Consider the following 21,183-nt stretch of genomic DNA (forward strand, 5'->3'; position numbering starts at 1 on the left):
TCCTCATCCGTCGTCGCCGTCGTCCTCCTCTCCTCTACCCCCCCCCCTCGTCCCTCGCGGTCCCCGTCGGTTCCCCTCCCGCACCCTGCGCGCGCGCGCGCGAGGCCGTCCGCTTTCTTCCGAGCGGAGGATACCGTTATCGCGGCCGAAAACTGCGCGCGACGGCACGGCGTGACGCGGGGCTGGAACGCGCGATCCTCGGGGACACCGTCGAGGGGTTGGGTCGCGGCGTACACCTGCCTCCCCTCGCGCCCTCTCCCCCCCCCGTCCCTCCTTCCCCGCGACCGCCCCCGTCGTCGGGCACCGCGTATAGAGGCGTGTGCGACGCGACAGCGCGGGTACGCGGCGATAAGTCGCGCCCGAGTTATTTTCGTCGCTTTTACCCGCGGCGCTCCTGTTTTATCGCCCCGCGCGCACGCCGAGGGCCCGCGGTCTGACAGCCCGCGTCCCACTGTGCGACGGACAAAGCGGCCGCGGGGCCACCCGACGCGCGCCTCCGCGCGCCGCGGCATTTTCCGCGGGCGGAATCGGCGTCGTGGCGCGAGTCCCCGTGTCGTCGGCCGCGGAGCGTTTTCGGGCGCTCGAATAAAGAGGAGCGGCGCCCGTGTGTGTGTGTGTGCGCGCACCGCGGCGATTCTTGCGCGCTACGCGATTTTCGCACGACCGTTTGACACTCTTTCACATAAACATCGCGGAGCGTATGTACACATCCATCGGCGGCTTTTACACAACGGGTCGAATCCTTTAAGATCTGTGCCCACGATGCTTGGTCCAAGTTCTAGTTCTAAGGGCCTGTGTCCACGATGCTAGAACTTTGTCCAAGTTCTAGTTTCGAGAAATGTATAGCCAATCAACTTGCAGCTTTTATGGAATAGCTGCGAGTTGATTGGCTACATATTTCTCGGAGCTAGAACTTGGACACAGTTCTTGGATCGTGGACACGAGGCTTAAGAGATGTGTAGCTAATCGACTTGCAGCTATTCCATAAAAGCTGCAGGTTGATTAAGGCCTGTGTCCAAGTTCTAGTTCCGAGAGATGCGTGGCCCATCACCTTGCAGCTTTTATGGAATAGCTGCAGGTTGATTGGTTACGCATTTCTTAGAACTTGGACACAGTTCTTGGATCGTGGACGCAAAGCCTTAGCTACACATTTCTTAAGGCCTGCGTCCACGATGCTGGAACTTGGTCCAAGTTCTGGTCCCGAGAAATGTGTAGCCAATCGACTTGCAGCTTTCATGGAGTAGCCGCAACTTGATTGGCTACAGTACCCTGGAAACTAGAACTTGGACGCAAGTTCTAGCATCGTGGACACAGGCCTTTATTGTCGGGCGCGGTTGTGTTTCGCGCAGCGGGATTGTTTCGGTGTAAAAAAGCGACTGATTGTCAACGCGGTTTTCTCAAATCGCAGCCCCGATGAACGCTAACGAAGGAAGAGGAAGGCGGAAAAAACCGTGTTATTAAGAGATAACTTTTGTTGTTGCAGACAAAGGGTTCGTTCTTTGGGTCTGATTGGTACTAAATGGTTGTGTGCAGACAGCATGTCTACTCTGTCAGGGATTGTGTCGAAGGGGGAGAAAGGAAAATCCAAGTTCCAATCATTAGATATCAATAGCTTGTACCGGGTGAGTAGGGTGAGTTGGCCAACGTTTTTATTACCTTTTCTCCATTAGCTTTCCGAGGGACGCCTTTGTTCCGGCGCAAATAATTATACCCTATTTTAACAGAGTGTTTTGCATGCATTTTAATCTCGCGTCAATATCCGTATTGTTACGTACATAAGATAATTGTTGGACACTCTTAACGTCACGCATTCACGCGGTCTCTGTTTACACTCGTTCGATCGTCCCGAGAGAGAAGCTCTTGTCCACTGGCTACATATTTCCGACCGGCTGTTTTTCTTCCCCCCCGTACAGGGCGAATCTTTGGAGCCGCATCAGCAGAAAAATACATTACCGCGCAAACATGGGATGCAAAGTCTTGGAAAGGTGCCTTCGGCACGGCGTCCCCCGGCTAATTTGCCCAGTTTAAAAAGCGAAACCAGCAGCAGTGACCCGGCTGTCAGTCTTGTGCCAAGTGGAGGAAGTGGTTGGGCTACTACTAAGGATTCAACATCGTCGACCACTACTACTACCACCACAGTAGCAACTGCATTAGATAACACTACTGTAAGCTGTAATTCAGTTCAGTTCTCTTGGCGTAAGGCGGGGGTGGGAACAAAATGAAAAGGGCTTATCGTGCCCAAATTCATCCCCGCGTTCTATCGGAACTCGTTGGTTTTATTACGCTTGACCGAAGTTACAATTAATGTCTCCTTGCAGACTGTCTCTTCAACAGCACAATGCGCAGCAGGGACCACTGTCTCACCAGCCCTACACTCTTTATTGCCGACGCAACAAAATGCGTCGCAACCTCCTTTTTTGGATCAGACAAACAACAAATCATCATGGAGCGCGATTATGAGCAGATCAGGAGACGGTATGTAGAAAGGAAAGCGTATCCTATTAGCACTACTGGCATGTATGCATAATATTGATTAACGTAGAATGTTAAGATTTTTAAGTTATTTTTTTCTCATTTTTCACATTTTCCGTTCCATTAAAACACCATTAAACTCGTTTATCCGAAAGCAGGCATGTATGCTTAAAATAATATTGAAAAAACGAGACCTGTGAGTCTTTTCAAAATTTTCTAGTGACTAAAACACTTGTAATCTCTAATCAATCGCGACTACAAGGCTAAAGAGTCTTTCCACTTCCACGTGTGTGGGTACTCGTACTCGCCTCCCCCTATGAAAAAGAAGCGTGCGAGACCGTAGGTGGGGGCGAAACTGGTTGTACATACATTGTCGTTGATTATGTATAAATAATCATTTCCATATAGTGATCAAGTAGCGTCAGATAGGGTCGAAAATGAATTGTACACTACGCCATTTACACGATATTATAGGTCCACTATATACATATATCAATATACAATTATATGATGTAATATTATTATATAATGATGCCGCATATATAGTAATTTATTTGAAACAACCTATTGGAATATATAAGCGCACGTAACTATATCATGAAACGTTAGACAGATGTCCAGAGTTGGATTGACAAAGGACTTGACGAACTCTGTGATAATGATATGCCGTGATATAGGACGTGACAGTAATCGTTTTAGTTGAGCCTAGCGTTTGCGATACTTATATCCTTTTAACATCCATTTCTGGACGTTGGGCATGAGTAAAAGTACGAGCGGAGTGGTGTCGTTTGGGTGGTGCAATTAATTGATAGGTACGCCCATTGTGGCAGCAGTGGTTGGTTACGCGGGGCTCGTGGGGGGCGCGAAAGGGGGAAGAGGTGCCCTTGGACTGAGTTTCCTCGCCCACCAGTCCCCGCAGTTCCAACACGAGTTTCCCAGTCTCAGTGGACAGCCGTCCGCCTCCGTCTCCACTCAGAGCCAGACTCAACAGTCCTCAACAACATCCAATGCAATCTCAGTCGCGGTCCATCACTCGTTACTGCAGCAACAGCCGTATTCCCACAACCACTCAGGTGGGGTACTGCTTGCCTGTTGCTGCTAGACTCAACTTTTTATCTCTCTGCCAGTAGTGCTCTCTGTGCTTCTCCCCATGATGGCTTTTTGTTTTAAAGAATGCATTTCGATTAGATTTACTCGATCACCGAGTAAGATGGAAGCTGCATAGATTGATGTAAATACATCTGTTAGTGAGAACTGCAGCAGAGATGTATAAGAATGTGCTGCATGCGGATTCTTGACTCTACAAAGGCCAATAGTGGGTCTAGTAAACTGTGCTTTAAGAAGTAGTAGTTTATTACACACTGGATGTTTCATGAAGACTACCCATTTGTCTATGTGTCTCAAGAGATGTTAGTGATGATAAGAATATGTTAAACACTGATGAAAATAATCTGATTTTGAACAATTCAATTGTGTAATCGAAGCCATGTGAAACTAAAAAAAAACTTTTCATCGAGTCATTAATATTTTTCTTTTATCAGTGATTTATTTTACTTGATTACGTCACGAAACTCTGCTATGATTAATTTTCTAGAATCGTGCATATGCTGATAAACAAATTAATCGTCGATATACGTTCAAAAATTAAGTGAATATACTTTTAATCTCGACTGCAATTAACGATGCTATATATATATTCGGTAATAATACTTCTATATGGCAAACGTTATTGTTTAACAAAAAAGTTATCACAAATTTTACATCTACTTTAGTCTGATTATTTCTTTTATCGCATGCTATTCCACGAAAAGAATTTGAAAATTGCATTTTGCATCGGGATGCATATGTATATATAATTTAAAGAAGAATATGCTGTATAGCTACGTATTCTGGAAATAAAAAGTTTTTTACGAAATCTTTTTATCTCTATCAAGATTTATAAATAATTTTCTTTGTGGAGTAGCTTGTGTGCTTGACATTATCGATGGTAAAGATCTAATTTATGGCTTCGTACTGATTAAATAATATTCAAATACGCATATTTATTACGTTATAACTTTAGATACAGTGTAAAAGTTTGACGTGACTATAAATGTTGATCTGCATTATTATACATATACGTTTGTAGAAAATTAGATGACACCACAGTATGTACCAAGTCTCTCTCTTTCTCTCTCTTGCACATTATTTCGTACATTTCGTTACCTTTATGGACAAATTTAGAGAAACGTATGCATAAAGAATCGAGATTGGTACATAATATTTAGAGATAATGTTCTTTATCCTTTTAATTCAGTGAATCTGTGTTTAATAGTTTGGACTGTCTTGGCCCCATTTTCTTTATATTTCCAACCGTACGCCATGAGATGCAAATATTACAACGTTTTGTTATTAAAAACTCGTATTAACATTTCTCTTGAATAACTTTATGTACATTTATATGTCGAAAAGAACAATTTGAACAACAACAATATCTCCAAACATCGTTAAACACATGTGATCATAACAAGATTATTATAATTTAAGATTTATTATTTTTAAGACTTATGCGGACGGAATGTGTTCAACATGAAAAAGAAATCTGAAATGTTCTTTTATTATTATTGATCGATTTCTAAATGCATACATGTTAATTTATATACGTAGTAGAATAATTTTAAGTTTCTAATTATTTTGACATTACAATATATGTATATAAATATGCGAGAAGATATATAAATTGATTCAAGTAAAAATGTTTTAAAGTACCATTTTATAAGAAATAATATAGTTGTAATATAAGCTATCAACTTATTTACATGAGTGTATTTCTGTCGATATATACATATATTGTAATTAAAATATGCTTTATGATATGGGATGAAATTACACGTTTCACCAACTCGTGTGGTTTACGCTTATTTTACATGAAATTAGACGTTAATTTGTTTCAAGATTAATCGAGCACTTTATCTTCCGTGCTTTATTTGTACTATTTAATTCTTTGTTATGCTCACGACACTATCTCCGTAAAGCATGTTATATGTACGTGGGAAAGTTATGCACAATCTATGAAATAATCACGTGCAAGCATGTACCTTGTTGTCACTTATCTCACTAAATATTTATCCTTCATCAATTGTTATAAATTATTATATATCATAGGCATCGAAATATAGTGTTAGATTAGTTCAACTTTTAATATTATGAATAAATTACGTAGGTGGGACGCCGGGAAACCAACAACAGTCGAATCGAGAGTTAAATGCGCAATATGGTCCAGGTCCGAGCCTACGTCCACAGAGTAAGTTCCCTTTCGCCGTAATCATTGTAGAATTGCCTGGTTTCGAAGTGTCCAAATTATTCATCCACCGAATCTTTCGCAGCCGAAGGAAGCTGGATTCAAGGCGGAAGTCGTACGGCAGGTGGTCCAGTACCAGTAACATCAGCTGGTCCCGGAAATGGGAATACTCCGGCGGGCCAGGGCCTCCCTTTAAATATACCTGTTTCAGGAGGACACACCCAGGAGGGACCCGGTGGAGGGCGGCAGAACTTGGGCCAATCGCCCAACATGGGCGCGGGCCCGGGAGGCCAGCATAATGCCGTCAACAACCAAGGTTCTGCGCCTTCTTCCGGTTCTCATCAAATTGGGCCAAACCTGCATCATTACCGGGGACTTATCCCGCCATTTGTGAGTTTACTATTACAATCGCGAAAGCGTGTGCTTGCGAGTAGGTCTTTTTTTTTTAATCTGCGTAACAAAATGTATTATATGATCTTTTTAGATGTATAGATCAAATTTCCCTGCTGGATTCTCTGCGCAATTTTCATCAAATTCTGGATCCAACAGCCCCCGACCTAGATTTAATCATCCCTTGGATCGATTTCCGCCTCCTCAACGTGACCGCGTGGCTGAGGAAGAAATTATGACTAGACCCATCATCAAAGAGGAAGATCTCACTCGTATGGATGATATTTCCCGTGACGCAGGATGGGCTGCGCACGATGATATTGATTATAACCAAAAATTGGCCTTTAGCGACGACGAAGGTGAAACAGAATCATCGAAGCATGACGAGAAAAAAGATGCCAAGGAGAAAAAGGGCGATGATAATGCCGCGGAGGAGAAGGAGAAGCCTCGAGATAACCGAGACTCGAAGGAGCTCCGCGATCCGCCGCATCGTCCTTGGGCTCAATCTATGAATCGCGATTATCGTGGATCGAACGGCGCAAGTGGTGGCTACGCCGGTCAGTCACAAATGCACTCTGTACATTCGTTAAGAGGTAAGTTTATCGGAGTAAACAGCGGAATGATTTACTTAGATTGTGTTTAACGCACCTATCTGTATTGCAAACAGGTGTCGAGGATGACGAAACGTGGAACGAACGACGTAGAATCAAGGTTGAAGTTGCATCCGTTGTCGAGCGTGCGCGATTACGGAAGGAAGAGGAGGAGAAGCGTTTTCAGGAGTCAACAAAGCAAGCAGCGGCTAAGAAGCTGCAGGACTTGGAGCAAAAGATGAAGGAGAAGCAGGCGAAGCATAAAGATGATGAACGTGTGCAGTCTGGCGAGTCCAAAAGCTTGATCAGCATCCCACCCGTGGCTCTACCTATACCCGAATGGGAGAGAGAGAAGGAGAATAGGGAGCGAGAGAGCAGAGATCGCGAACGGTCTCGCACTTCGTCCGAGGGGAAAGATGAGAAGATCATCACCTCTGGACGCGAGACTCGCGACAATCTGAGAGAAGGCAGGGATCAGGGACTGTCGGACTTTCGCCAGAGCGATCGGCAGAACTTCCTACGGCAACAGGACACAGTACGTAGCGAGCGCGAGAGAGAACGCGATCGCGATCGTGATCAGAGAGACTCGAGAGATCGCGAGCAACCGGCGTTCTCCCGACACTTTCAGAATAACCTACCGCCCAGATTTCAAAAGCAGCAGGCAGAGCGAAGCGGCGCGAATTTCAACCGCATTTCACCAAATGCGGAAAGACCTGCTTCCCAGTCTGTCCCGTTCTCCCAGCAATACGATCCCGGCAGATGGGTTCACAATTACAACTCATTGAGTAAGTTTCTATGGATCACTTCTGTATCAACCACGTCTCTTATAATAAGAATTGCAAACTAAGGAAAATAATTATTAAAGGTCTTTACTACCTTGTTCCAATTGAGAACAGCACAAGAAGGTGACGTTAATAAAAAATTAATCAGGGGAAACGATATCACCTTTTAGCTTAAACCAAATAATCTTCAACGTGACGTTTCTCCGTTAAAATTATTTTAAGATCCGTTTAATCGCCATTTTCTTCTTTCTAATAAGTTGTTAAAAAACTGCCCATTATATTAAGTGAAACTTGTATTAGTAGACAGTGGTATGAAGCAACCCATGCCGTCGCAACGTCGTAATAGAACCGATTCGGATGGACCGGCGCTATTGGATGATGAACGACCTCCGTCTCGAGATCATCGTGGCGGTGCACCACCGTCAAGGGAAGATCGTTATCGGCATTCTTCGCATCGGTCCTACGACAGCCGCAAGCCAGGTGGCTATTACGACGAGTACAGCCGTAATTTCAGAGACTATGAGTACGACGACAGGCATCCTCGCGATTCTTGGGAACGCGAGAGACATTTCGACGATAAAGAACGAGACCCGAAGGAGAATCTGGACTCGAGAGATAACCGGGACAGCCGCGATTCCCGTGACAATCGCGACACCCGTGACAGCCGAGACGGTCGCGACGTCAAAGATTCTCGTCCTACCAGCCGTGATGCGCGAGACGCTCGAGACGCGCGCGACAAAGACAAGAAGGATTACGATAATTATTCGAAGGTAAAAATATAGATACGACTAATCTTCGTACGGTAGATTTTTATCTCGATATTCATATCGATCGGCTTGTTTCTAACTTGGGGAAAATTTTTCACTTCGCAGGATTCATTCGATGAACGAGAGCGCGAGCAAAGGGAGCGCTCTGAGAACCCGGAGTGGCGTGAGGAACGCAATGTAGGACCGGACAGGCAACTCGAAAATCGTCGTGACGCACCGAAAGAGGAGCGCAACGAACGTCCGCAGAGACCGGACTCGCGTGACAGTCGTGCCTCCAGAGAATCTAAAGCGTCTTTGCGCGACGACGAGCTGCATAAATTGCGGGATTGCAGTTCCTGGGTAAACGAAGTGTCGGATTACGAGGAGAAGAAACGAGATTTGTATCACGAGGAGACTAGGGAGAGGGAGAGGGACAGAAGGCAGCCGCCCGGTCCAGTCACTAAAGAGAAGCTCGAGGCGGACGAACTGAAGAGCGAGAAGCGCAGTCTGACTCAATTGAAGAGGGGTAGTTCTGATCTTCAAGAAAAGAAGGAACAGCCGAAGGAGATTTCCGCCGAGACGAAAAAGGATACGGACGTGTGGAACAGGAAAACGGAACGTGCCCCGGAAAGCAGGCAAATTGAGAGAAGTGATAACTCGCCGAAGGCATGGGCCGACGCGATATCGCCGACTTTCGAGAAGGAAGAGGAGAAGATAGCGGAAGCTGCTAAAGATGGCAAGGAGAGCGACGAAATTAAACAGAGCTCGTTGGACAAGCCCGCTTTGGAAAAGCGGGATGAGGCCGTTGCCGAAGACGCCAAAGAGCAAGCCAAGGACGAGAAGAGGGAGAAGAGTACGCGCAACAGAACGAGCAGCAGTGGCTCCAGTTCTAGAATTCGGGACACCCGAGGTGGACGCCAGTGGGGCGGAACCTTCAACGTTTACACTCGCGGCTGGCGTGGCCCGGAATCCAGAGGACGGAGAGGCGGGCCGCGACCTACCGGCAAATCCGGGATGTCTGCCAAGAGCGGTTCGTACGGGCACACCGATTCCGAGAACAGCGCCGACGAGATATCCGGCTCCACCGAGTCCGGAAAGGAGGACAAGCGATCGGCTCGCTCGCCGAAACCCTCTCAGAAAGTCGAGAAGGAGGAGCGCAATCGCGAGGTGTCGAGGCGGGACGACAAGCGCGGCACGGAGTATTCCCAGACGCGCAGCGAGAAGAGAACGTACGACGGGAAGCCCAGCCACGAGGGCTTCGCGCCATCCGGCGAGCCGTCCCGTCGCGGCAGAGGAGGCGGTTTCCGTATTCGGAACACGACTACGGGCAGCCGCATGGAAGGTTACGGACCGCCGTCCAGTAAGAGTCCGTTCTCGTCGGAACGTAACACTGACGAGAAGCATCAGCAACAAAGTGCCGGACGGCAAAATCCACCGACCCCGACCTCGGAGAAAGAGGCGGGTCTCTTGCAGTCCGCGTCAGTTGAGTCTACCGACGACAAGATCATCGCGAAGCAGCAGGCACTCACAGCGGGTATCACGGGCAGACGCAATAAGTCTCCGAGCCAGCAAGCCCAGTCCAGCAAGCAAGAAGCGAATCATGCGAATCAAGTCGCCAACGTCCCGTCCCAAAAAATGCAACTGCGAAAGGACGATTCGCGTTCCAAGAGAACTCGTAGCGGAAGTAGAAGAGTACGTATAATCATTTATTCATAATCTTTAACTTTTCAATCATCTTTAGACGAGGCACTCGTGGAATCAGAAACCTGTTAACTACGAGTCGATTATTTATCCCTGAAAGCGCATGCATCACTTTGAAATATGCTTTATGTATTCCGCGCATAAAATTTGAAAAATAGGAATATAAATATTGAACTTAAAAATTCTTTTATATCATGCCTTTATTTAAAAACAAAAATTTGTTACATACGACAATTTATTAAATAAGTAACACGTTTAGTTTTCTCTTAATAATGTAACGATGCATTGTCATCTTTCACAGGGAAGGGACAGCCGTGAAGCTCGTTCGCGCGGCAGCAGTGGCAATGTATCCAAGCAGCCCCAGTCGGACGTAGGCAACGAGGATTGGGAAACCACGTCGGAGAACAGCGAGGAGCATATAGACGATCACAAAGAGTCCCGTAACAGCCGCAACAAGCACTTTGGTGGGCGAGCCATTCAGTCCGCGAACCAAAATGCCATCGGCGCGAACGTGCATTCCCGTAGAGGCGAGCAGCTGGCGAATACCAGAGAGCAACGTGAGAAAAATCCCAAGTCTTCCAATCCGACGTCGCGAGCCCCGGGTGCGGAGAAGCGGAGTCTGCAGAATGCCGGATTCAGCGCTCAGAAGAATCACGCCGACGGTATACCGCCGCTGATGCAAAACGCGCAAATACAGAATGGAGGAAGGTCCAGGAGTCAGAGTTCGACCAACAGTGGCGCGGTCGCGAACAAGCCGAATAACAAAGACAGCATGGTCAATCGCATCGACGAGATCAAGCTGAGCGATCCGAATCTGGTGAATCAAGCGCTGAACGATCTTAACAAGAAGTCGCAGGCGAAAGATAAGAAGCTGGTGGATTCGGAAATTGAGACGAACAGCTGCACCGAGGATGCTACGAGTGTCGCGGCGGAGGACAAGGTGGACGCTGATGGTTTCCAGGAAGTGCGCTCGAAGAAGAACGTGAAGGAGTCCAGGCACAATCAGAAGGAGGAGGTGAAGCCCGTTAAGAGAGACAAGGAGAAGGAGCGCGAGCGCGAGCGCGACCGTTCGAAATCGAAGTCGAATGGATCGCAGCAGGTTCTGCAGCAGGTGCAGAATATACCGCCTCTACTCAGCCAGAATATCCCACAACCGGCGAACATACCGCAGAAGCAGTACGACAGTAGGAACCCTCGTAATCCGAGACTCGCGCCGCGGTTCCAGCGTCTGGTGAAACAGCAGCAGCAGCAGATGTGCGTGACCGACGCGGGCGATATGAGCAAGCTGAACAGCTCCGGCAACAACTACGCCAAGGAATCTTCCAACAGTCCCGCTCCTCCGCCAACGGTTAACGCTTGGGACAAACCGTTCACGAGCCAATTGCGTTCCAATTCCCCGTCTGCGGTTCCTACGGACATTCAGCTGATGTCCGGCTTAACGGCTCAAAATGACCACAGCCACGAGAGCAACGAAGCCAACTCCGGGCACAGCAGCCAACGAAATTCGCCGAGTGGCGAGAAGACGGGGAAGAATCTGAAGGAGACCCTGGCGGAGAAGAACGTGTCCGACGTGTCCTCGCCACCCGTGCAGACTCTAATCTTCGAGAACACGAATTACTCCAAGACGACCAAGACGAGTGGGCCGACGGATCTGGCGGTGAAATCCAAGTTTTCGAATCACATTAAGACGCAGCAGCGGTCCGAGAAACGCACGGAGATGGAGGAGGAGGGCAACCAGGTCCAGCAGCATCAGCAGCCGGCGCTCTCCGTCGCATTTTCCAATAAACCGAACGACTTGATCAAAGACAAGAACCAGGAACCCATCCAAATGCCTTTGTCGTTCAACAAGAACGAGGATAACGCCGACATGAAATTGGACTTCACCTTCGACTCTGATCTTTCACAACTGACGGATGACAAGAGCAAGAGTCTGGGCATGGCGCGCTCCATGCACATGGCCGCTGGCCAGAGCACGATATCGCCGTCGACCGCGGAGCTCAACCTTAAGATCGCGTCCGTGAAGAAGGTCTGGGAGAACGCGCCACCGATGCCGACCGTGGTCGAGCACGAGGACGGCACCAGCGTGGTCAGTAGCGCGACCAGCTTCCCGCAGGCGTTCGAGAGCGGCGACGTCGACGACAGTTACAGCCCTCACCAGCAGTACAACCAGAGCAATATAAAAAGCGAGATCACAACGTCGACGAATGTGTGCAAGGTGAGAAATCATTTCGCGAATATTTCTCCATATATTATGTCATGTTAATGTGCATGCGATGGAATTGTCATGTCGCCTCAAAGTTAATCCGACGTTCTCTATTATTTACTTGAATTGCTATTGTCATTACTGTTACAATTAATTGCTCTTTTAATACTCTCCCTTCTTGTGTTTTTGAACAATTCTGTCTAGTAAGTGTGGTGAAAATGAGAAAGGTAAGTGGCTAATATCTCTGACCAAAGGATACTGAGTCAGCCACTTGTCAATAATCAATAATCGATTTAACAGAAACCGCCTGTACTTTTGTTATCATCGTTCTGTCATTATGTTAATCTTAACACCGGATAATATTGTTATCATCATCGTCATTATTATTCATTATCATTATGGCCTTTCTCGCCGTTGTTAATTACAAAGTGGTATGTGTAGTGCGACGGCGTAACAAACCTGTCCATTTTCACCAGATTTCCAAAACAGACTTGAGAATGATATATGAAACTAACGAATGCTTGTTGAGAATGTCCTGTTGACATGATGTAATATAACAACTAAATATTGAAACACAATGTCCCTTGTGGGAAGACGCTGACTCTTTGCCTGATGCGCAGCTGGTTCCCCCGCAGGTGAAGCCGCAGCAACAGTCCTCGGGGAGCAGCGGTACGCAACCGGGATCTACCGTGCCTGGGCCTAGTCCCATCGGAGCTGGTCAGAGCCCCATCGGTCATCCTCCCGTCAGTCTCCAAGGTCCCCTAAGTCCACCCCCATTCAATTCTACAGGACAGCCATCGCACATTAACTATCAGGTGGGTTGCATTCTTATTGTTTGTTATTGCGACAATTAATACAAGGCACCGAATATTAAGGCGGACGATCTTCTTTCTGTTTTTAGGAATTCCCGCAGTATCCTGGATCGCAGGCTCAATACGGCGGCATGTCGGCCATACCGTCGCCGCCGGCGGTATTGTTCAACACAGGCTCGGGACAATTGCCGGCTCAAGCGGGCGGTTTGTACGGAGCGTTTCAACTGGATCAGAGCCGGTCGCCGTTCACGCAGTACGCGCCGTACGCTCCGTCCCTCCAGAGCTCATTCAGCCAACAAAATGTGTACTTGCAGCAACCGCCGCCGCCGCCACCTCACGCGCCAAATGCTCCTACACCTGAGATGTACCAAAACAATTTGTCCCAATACCGCATTGTACGTAAATTCTAGTTTTTTTCGTAATACTTCCTTACAACGATATAAATTTCTGACCGGCCATTCACAATACATTACAATCTAAAAGTAATATATGACGATTCTCTGCTCTAGTACTGATATTTACAGTGGGAATAGAGTTTAATTTTTAATTTCTTTTGATAGACCGCAGCAGCTGCTCCGCCGTTCGGACAGAATCAGCAGCTCAGTAATAATCCCAACACGGTACTAATCAGTTCATCGTCAAATTCTCTGATGTCAGCGAGCGTGAAACCGTCGTCTCAACCAATTGGAGCAATTGGAACTAAAGCTCCGCATTTCCAGACTCCGTCTGCCCCTCAACCCAATCAGGTACAATTTTATATTGCAAACTTATGCTGTCGCAGTAAAAGTCAAATAGTATAAGTTTGCTAACGAAACTCTTCATTTTTTTTTTCCAGTTGACTTATATACCGTACGATCCGAATCAAGTGCTCGGTGTAAGCGGTAGTTACATGAGCAATTCGCAGTTGGTACAGAGACCCGGTCCAAACGTGCAAGCATCCAACAGTTACTACAGCGCTACATCTGCCGGTAAATCAATATGCAGTGTCATTATACGTGCATCGCGTTTTCGTGAGGTATATTTTCTCAACGTTTAATATCAACAATTTTCAGATGTATTTCCCGGGTCGCAAACAGGCTTCTACCAATCCGGCGGTGCTACTCAACAAACTGGGACTCACTATGGTCTGCAAGGATTTGGACAGCACAGCCAAAGTCTGGCAACGGGTAGCGCAACCCCAGTCGGTCTACAAAACTATGGCCCCAGCTTCCTATCCAGTTCAGGATTGCAAATCGCCGCGGCAGCTCAACAATTTCGCAATCCCACTGGTGGTTTGCCCGGACCAGGAAATGCAGCGCCCACGTTTCTTAGTAAGCACCAACCGCAGGAGCAGCCCAGACAGCTAAAGAGCCCATCGGGAAATCAACAGGATGTGCTGGCATCGGTTTTCAGCTCGAGTAAGCTTGTTATTTCACAAGTAATCGAAACAAATGATTTTAGCCTCGAGAAGCTTTATCCAAATAATATGTAGGAATTAAGATTTTATATTTTATCATATGAGAATAATTTACATAATCTGTTAAACTACATTAGTTTACCGTCCTAATCGTAGCTCCTCAAATACCGTCGCCTAAATCAAGAAATTGCAAACAGCAATCTTCGTCGCAACAACCACAACCGAGTCCTACGCAACATCATAAGTATCAACAATATCAGGGCGCAATTAATCAGTCTGCTCTGGTAAGCAGCTACAATAACTACGTATGTACCATTTATTCATTAAAGTTATCTCATTTAAATATTATGCATGTATCTCATCAAGTCAAATACGTATATACAATTCTTAGTTATACGTCAATACTTGCAGAGAATTTAAAGGATAAGAAAAGAAAGTTATATGAATTTGTTGACGCTTTATCTGACATTATATGATATTTTTAATTTTTCTAAAATTTGTTAAGTATCTCTGAAAGTCTTGAAATATAATTAATTACCATGTATTCATGTAAAATCGTTTCTTTCCGAACAATTGTAGAGAATTTAAATGAAAATTAGAATATACATCTTTTGGTATCTTTCACGATTATCGTCTAAACAAATAATTGTTTTGGAGAAGGATACTTTTATGTAATACATATATATGGTATCGTTAAAAACGAATGATTATAATACGCATATAATTAAGAATCTCCCTTCCATCTTAAATAATGTGTATACAAAGTTTCACCATCCGTGAACAAATAGGAAGTTAAATATATTGAATTTAATATTATATGAACAAAGAAATTTTTTAATAGAGCTTGTTTTATAGTATACGATAAAAAAAAATTATAAAGTTAATTTCTTTCATCTGGTTTACAGATGAAAAGTGAGACAATATAGCCTTGTGCATTAATCTACAGGTTTTACAACAGAATGTACGTGGAATGGGTATGCCGCCTCGTGCTGGTATCCAACCGTCGCAACAGCGTTATCCACCTCCGATACAGCGACCCGTAGTACCATTTGCACCAGGTCCAAACCCAAATAATCCCACGCAGCAGCAGCCTGCTTGTATGCCAACACAGCAGCAGCAACAAGCTCAAATTAATCGTCACAGACCGAATTTACATCAGCAGCAGCAGCAGCAACGTAACATGAAGATGCAGCAACAATATTACTCACCACAAGGTTTGTAAAACAGATATTTGCTGTATATTCATATATCTATACCTATAGAAACTATACATATACATATTTAATATAATGAATAACTTATATGTGATTAATATATGATTAATGTGTACGAATTTCCTGCTCTAGGAAACGTTAAAATGGATTCCAATGACAAATCTGACAACCACAGTGACAAGATGAATGATGGTCCCTCTGGAACACAACCTGGGAGCAACAAGTCCAATGTAAATCAACAAGATAGTGATAACAATAAGGAAGAAGTGAATCAACAAAACGAGTGAACGTGAATATTCGTGAGGGTGAACATACTTGTTCTTCCATTTTGTGGAAAACAGCTTTCTTTGATTAAACCTTTGATATAATCTCGTCGAAAAGTAAGGGCAAGGACTAACGTGCTTTTCTGTTTCCCCAAGAAAAGAGCACACCAGTGTCTCAATGGAATTCGTTTATCTACGAAATCACGTGCTTATATAATCGACTAGCAGTTAAATATATTAAAAATCTGAGTTTCGTGCTGTAAAGGAAGGAAAGAACTTGTAGAAAGGTAACATTCAGTACGCACCTTTCCCGTTCTTTAGTTCTAACAGCATAAACTTACCGTCTTTGTGCAGTCGAAAAGACGTTTATTAAGCATTTCCATTATTAAGTAATATCGAGTATACATGAACATATTTAAGAATGGCGACAAGTTAATCAGCGCTGGTTGATACCGTTACAAAAAGCTTGAAAAAGTGACACATTAAAATTATCGTGTTTGAATACTTGACTCAAGAGAAAAATATGTGCCGTCATCGAGTGGGATGTTGATTGATTACAAATGCGAATCGCATGAAAAGAATGTTCTGTATCGTTAAGGAGTCACGTTCGTGAGGTTGTATCTGTGGGAAAGTGAGAGAAAGAAAATCTACACGGACTCTATATATATAGATATATATATACAATCATATATATATGTATATCTCTCTGTACCCAGATCAGGAGCAGCCTGCGGTAAACGATACTGTATGTCCTAGGACGCACGATGCACGGTTTCTTGATCACGTCATAAAGAGAGGGAGAAGAAGAGAGTTTAAGTAACCGAGAGAAGTTACAATTATTGCAATTTTCGTATGTAGCATGTTCGAAAGGACTGAAACAAGCGGTGGTATAAAGTCCTCCGTTTATCCGAACAATAAGAAGCGGATTCTGCCGACCTTACCGATTAGAATGATATCCACGAGTCTGATCTAAGCATGACTGTGTCGCCCGTATGTATTGCGACAAGGAGAAGCTCCCATGTATATTGGTCGTTTTGCCGATGAACGCGAGGTCATGGTGACGTTTGCGCGACGGAAATAGGAAACTGTTGTTTATAGATATCGCGCAGACCCATCGTGACCTGGCTTCATTCGCGACGAGTTTCAATCATTAGGTATTTAAGGTATTGCTTGTGAAGCGTGAAAAGCCACATGAATTATATCGAGCCTTTTCACGTTTAGAAAGATTATGTTGGAACAACCGAACCGCAATCTAAACTACTACTATCGCAACGTACGAGAAGGATTGTATATTCTCTGCTTTCGTTGCAGTTAAAGCTTTGTTATAAAGATAAAGCCCATGAAAATAAATAGTAGTATTCACAGGAGTCCACCGTTGCCAGATTTATTCAGCAAAGATAAATGTGGCCATGCCCATCACGCCTTGATCTTACGAGAGAGGTCTAGGCACTGTTGAGATAAGATGTTAACTTTCGACAAAAAGAAAACACGATATACTGCCAGTCGTACCGACGACCACTGTCTTTGAACTCTGAGAATTTTTCATGTCGTATTCGTGATGTCTGTGTGAATAGTGAAGAAACATGTATTAGAAGAAGAGACACTCTTAACACGTAGGCTTGTTAAACAAATTTAACACTTCAATGAATTTAGAGAATATCGATTAGAAAGAGGATAAAGATTGCGATCACTCCCTTTCACCCTGGATATCTTTTCTCTGAAGCATTGAGAACTTGAGGAGAGCTATTGGAGAGAGTATAATGTAAATCGACATAACGGCGATGCCACGAATTGCTTGAATTAGGCATGAGGTTACAATTCCTCTCGTGTTACAAAGAATTGAATCCTTGGTCAAGTAGCGCGGGCAATGTATACAATATTAAAAAGAAAACCGAAAGAAGGAAAAGATACTGTTGAAGTCTCAAAGAACCTGTAGTAAAATGCTTCTCTCTTATGTTATCGCTTGATTCTCCAGTATTCGTGTGGCATGCTAATTGCAATGTATCGTTGCTTACTGATTTTGCCAATGTGGTTGATGTGTTCTTATGTAAATATATTGAGATTTTGCCGGCACAAACTTCTAATGTATTTATATTCTTAAAAACGCAAATTATATTACCGTTGACGGAGTGTGACTGACCGTCGCACCATATGAGTACTGAAGAATCGAGTTTTATCGTAAGCATCATTACCACGATGGCTATTACCACTTCGATCATTAGCATCATCAGCAGCAGGATCATTATTGTCAGCAGCATTGTAACAGTAGTGTAGGAGTAGAAGTAGCAGTGGTAATAGTTGGTGTTTGCAGTAAGCGCGATTATAATAATGATAGTATTAATAATAGCTCTAATAATAATAATAATAATATTGCAATAATAGTAACAATAGTAGTAACAGCAGCAGCAGTAATAGTACTGTCATAACAATAGCTTCCTTTTCGTGTTCTTTTCGATCTTAATAGAATTTGTATGATTTTCATTATTATTTCTTTTTGTCACCCAATATACCATTGCTATTACAATTTACCGTTATCGCCGTTACATTATTGCCTCCATTTACAATACTATTTATACTATTATTGTCGCTACTATCATTATCTTTTGTCGTACTATTATTATTGTTGTACTACTATTGCCGTTACTATTAATTAATATATTTGTTATAGTTATTATTATTATGGCTATTATCGTTATCATTTATCACTAATACTATTGCTCCTGTTAGTACTATCGCTATTATTATTACTACGATTATGATTACTATTACTGTACTATTATTACTATCACCCGCTACTACTGCTGCTGCTGCTGCTGCTGCAATTACTACTATTACTGTTAGTACAACTGCTATTATTATTATTATTCTTATTTTATATTATTTTAATTATTATTATTATTGCACGTGTACACTCGGTGGATAATGAAGGTGAGGAATAAGCTAAAAAGAAAAAGAGTAAGTAATTGGAAGAAGTACGTACAATTGTATGGGTATGTTTCATAGGATATTCTCGATTTTATTAAAAATATTAAAATTTGTTTAACGACATCTATTATAGCTAAAATGCGAAGTGGATTTTGTTTATATCACAACATATAGATTCGAGCTGGTCTGTCGTATTACAACAATTAGTCGTCTCGTGACAATGATAAAAATACTTTTAATAATTTTTACTGTTGTATAGGGCCATATTTTTATGTATTAGGATGCGAGATGTTATTTATTTAGGGAGTGTCGTCTCAGTTGGATTCATCGTATTCATTGTTCCGCTTCCTTTAGCGGAAAAGTCTAGTGATCTTCGAGATGGTTACTAACGATGGCAATATGAGTGAATTGTTGATATTTTATTGTAAAGACGAGATTTTTCTACGTTTTTTTCCAGATATTTAACGTTTTTAAGTATTAACGCATTGAGAGATAATACGACAGACCCGTTTACCCATCGCAGGGCGCCTGTAATTATTATCTGTAGTTAGAAATATGACAAACATTACTTATACACCTACGTGCTAAAACGTGAAAATAAAATAGTAAACGGCAATTTGCTACTATTAATTTACACAGTTAATTGATACAACCCAACAGATAACTGTATAGGTGAGGAAATTAATGAGAAAGAGAACGTTTAATAATAAAAGAAATTGCAAAAGAGACAACGATGACTGAGGTAGTATTTCTGTTGCGTGCAAGTGGCAAGTAATTCTCGTAGAGTCGGAAAAACCAAATCAATCTGGTGGAACTAAACAATTGACTTGGTTTCCCCTTCGGTAATTAACAGAATTGTATGCATCCAATATCAATTTTGTTTTTATACATTAACAATTACGCTACGGACACGGAAAACGCGGTGCATTTTTTTATATTCGGTGCATTTCGAGTGGAGCCTTGCGTGTGGATTAGGATGACAATTTGGTTAAAAAGATGCACGTTATGCAGATTAATCTTACGATTAAACAATAAGTTTTTTCCGCGCGTTTTGCAGCGGCGATTCGACTTGAAATTAAGCGTATGCATATATTTTGCTTGTTTCATTCTTTCCTCGTCATCGTGTTCTTTTTTTCCATCGCAATTCACTTAAGGTATTCAAAGTGTACCGTGTCGATGGTAGCTTGACTTATTTTCGATAACGAATAAAATGCTCGTTCGACTTCGTGCACGCAGCATGTTTTCTTAGCGGAACGTCGTTGCAGAAGCGTGAGACCATGGGTTAAAGACGCATCATCTTGGAAATGCGATACGAGCTCCAGAAGATCTTCAATTGATCACCAATGCTTTGCCGACAATGCCAATATTAAGATGTTAAAAAATATATTCGGTACACTATTTCTCGAGTATTTTGAACGTTTGTAAAGCAATGGTTTCGCAGAGGAGAGAATTGCGCGATAAAACTTTTATCGTAACGCACAAGAAGTCCGTTTCGTGTCGAGTTTCCGTTGCCCTGTTAGTGAATTTTAATTAAATGTACATTTTGATATCAACTTATGCCGCGGTTTTGTCGCGGCGCAAATTTTAATATTGCAAGAGAACTGCGAACTACACCGCGTATTTTTCACATCTTTAATTTTAACACGAGACATTCGTTAAACATTAATTTATCCAGTTTGTTTGTTATCCAATTCTCAACGTCCTGAGCAACCATTTTAGTTGAAAGTATACAGTATGGTATCTTATTCAGAAATCTTGAACCTTATAAATATTTCCGAAAGCCGACGAGAAGACCTAGAAAAGAATTCGCACTGGCCGGCATTATTAAAAAAAAAGATTATCTTGAATTTCATGCAATTGTTAACACGCTGCAATTTCTTTTTACAGCCTCCCTAATCTTTATCTTTCCTCAGGATTAGAAAAAGACAAAACGGACGTGTCCCGAGGTCGTTTTTGCCGAGCGACTAGGCAAAGTGCTTCTTCCCAGGATAGTTTTGTTGGATTGCACCGCCCAAGTAAATCTTTTACCATTTATCTCTAATTGTAAGCCCAAAGATTATAAGGCCGCGTGCGTATACCAAGAGAGGCCTGTTTTCTGTTGCTACACTGGCGAATTAGTGCAACGAATTCCGAGTAAAGCCTTGTGTCCCACGATCCAAGAACTGTGTCGAAGTTCTAGTTTTGAAAAATGTGTAGCCAATCAATTTGCATCTCTTACGGAAAAGCTGCAAGTCGATTGGCTACGCATTTCTCGAAACTAGAACTTTGACCAAGTCCTAGCATCGTGGACACAGGCCTTAAGCCAGGCATATATTTTTTCTCACTCTAGCTTGCTGCACTAGTTCACCAGTGCAGTGAGCTAGAGTGAGAAAACGTATACTTGTCTCACTCTAATTTATTGCACTAGTT

The 21,183-nt window shown here is 43.5% G+C and overlaps 1 protein-coding gene across 8 annotated transcripts in view; it reads left to right on the forward strand.

Annotated features, from left to right (window-relative positions):
• Positions 1-19,502, forward strand: part of LOC105569753 (protein PRRC2C) — a 21,088-nt gene extending 1,586 nt beyond the window's left edge. The window contains exons 1-20 of one of the 8 annotated variants that reach the window (XM_012026461.1): positions 361-698; positions 1,484-1,631; positions 1,914-2,165; positions 2,319-2,475; positions 3,303-3,545; positions 5,675-5,755; positions 5,838-6,142; positions 6,237-6,735; positions 6,810-7,517; positions 7,815-8,284; positions 8,387-9,952; positions 10,263-12,176; positions 12,785-12,979; positions 13,066-13,371; positions 13,537-13,722; positions 13,812-13,944; positions 14,029-14,373; positions 14,529-14,677; positions 15,319-15,586; positions 15,719-19,502. In XM_012026461.1, coding sequence (XP_011881851.1) covers positions 1,539-1,631; positions 1,914-2,165; positions 2,319-2,475; positions 3,303-3,545; positions 5,675-5,755; positions 5,838-6,142; positions 6,237-6,735; positions 6,810-7,517; positions 7,815-8,284; positions 8,387-9,952; positions 10,263-12,176; positions 12,785-12,979; positions 13,066-13,371; positions 13,537-13,722; positions 13,812-13,944; positions 14,029-14,373; positions 14,529-14,677; positions 15,319-15,586; positions 15,719-15,873 — 8,025 coding nt within the window. In that variant the 5' untranslated portion in view covers positions 361-698; positions 1,484-1,538 and the 3' untranslated portion in view covers positions 15,874-19,502. Of the gene's footprint in view, positions 1-360; positions 699-1,483; positions 1,632-1,913; positions 2,166-2,318; positions 2,476-3,302; positions 3,546-5,674; positions 5,756-5,837; positions 6,143-6,236; positions 6,736-6,809; positions 7,518-7,814; positions 8,285-8,386; positions 9,953-10,262; positions 12,177-12,784; positions 12,980-13,065; positions 13,372-13,536; positions 13,723-13,811; positions 13,945-14,028; positions 14,374-14,528; positions 14,678-15,318; positions 15,587-15,718 lie in introns of those variants that run through there. The other 7 variants (XM_012026465.1, XM_012026460.1, XM_012026462.1 and 4 more) reach the window with 7 other exon arrangements.
• Positions 19,503-21,183: the final 1,681 nt, after the last annotated feature.

The sequence above is a fragment of the Vollenhovia emeryi genome, unplaced genomic scaffold (genome assembly GCF_000949405.1).
Source record: "Vollenhovia emeryi isolate VEMERY1.0 unplaced genomic scaffold, V.emery_V1.0 DF939123.1, whole genome shotgun sequence".
In the NCBI taxonomy this organism is placed as follows: domain Eukaryota; kingdom Metazoa; phylum Arthropoda; class Insecta; order Hymenoptera; family Formicidae; genus Vollenhovia; species Vollenhovia emeryi.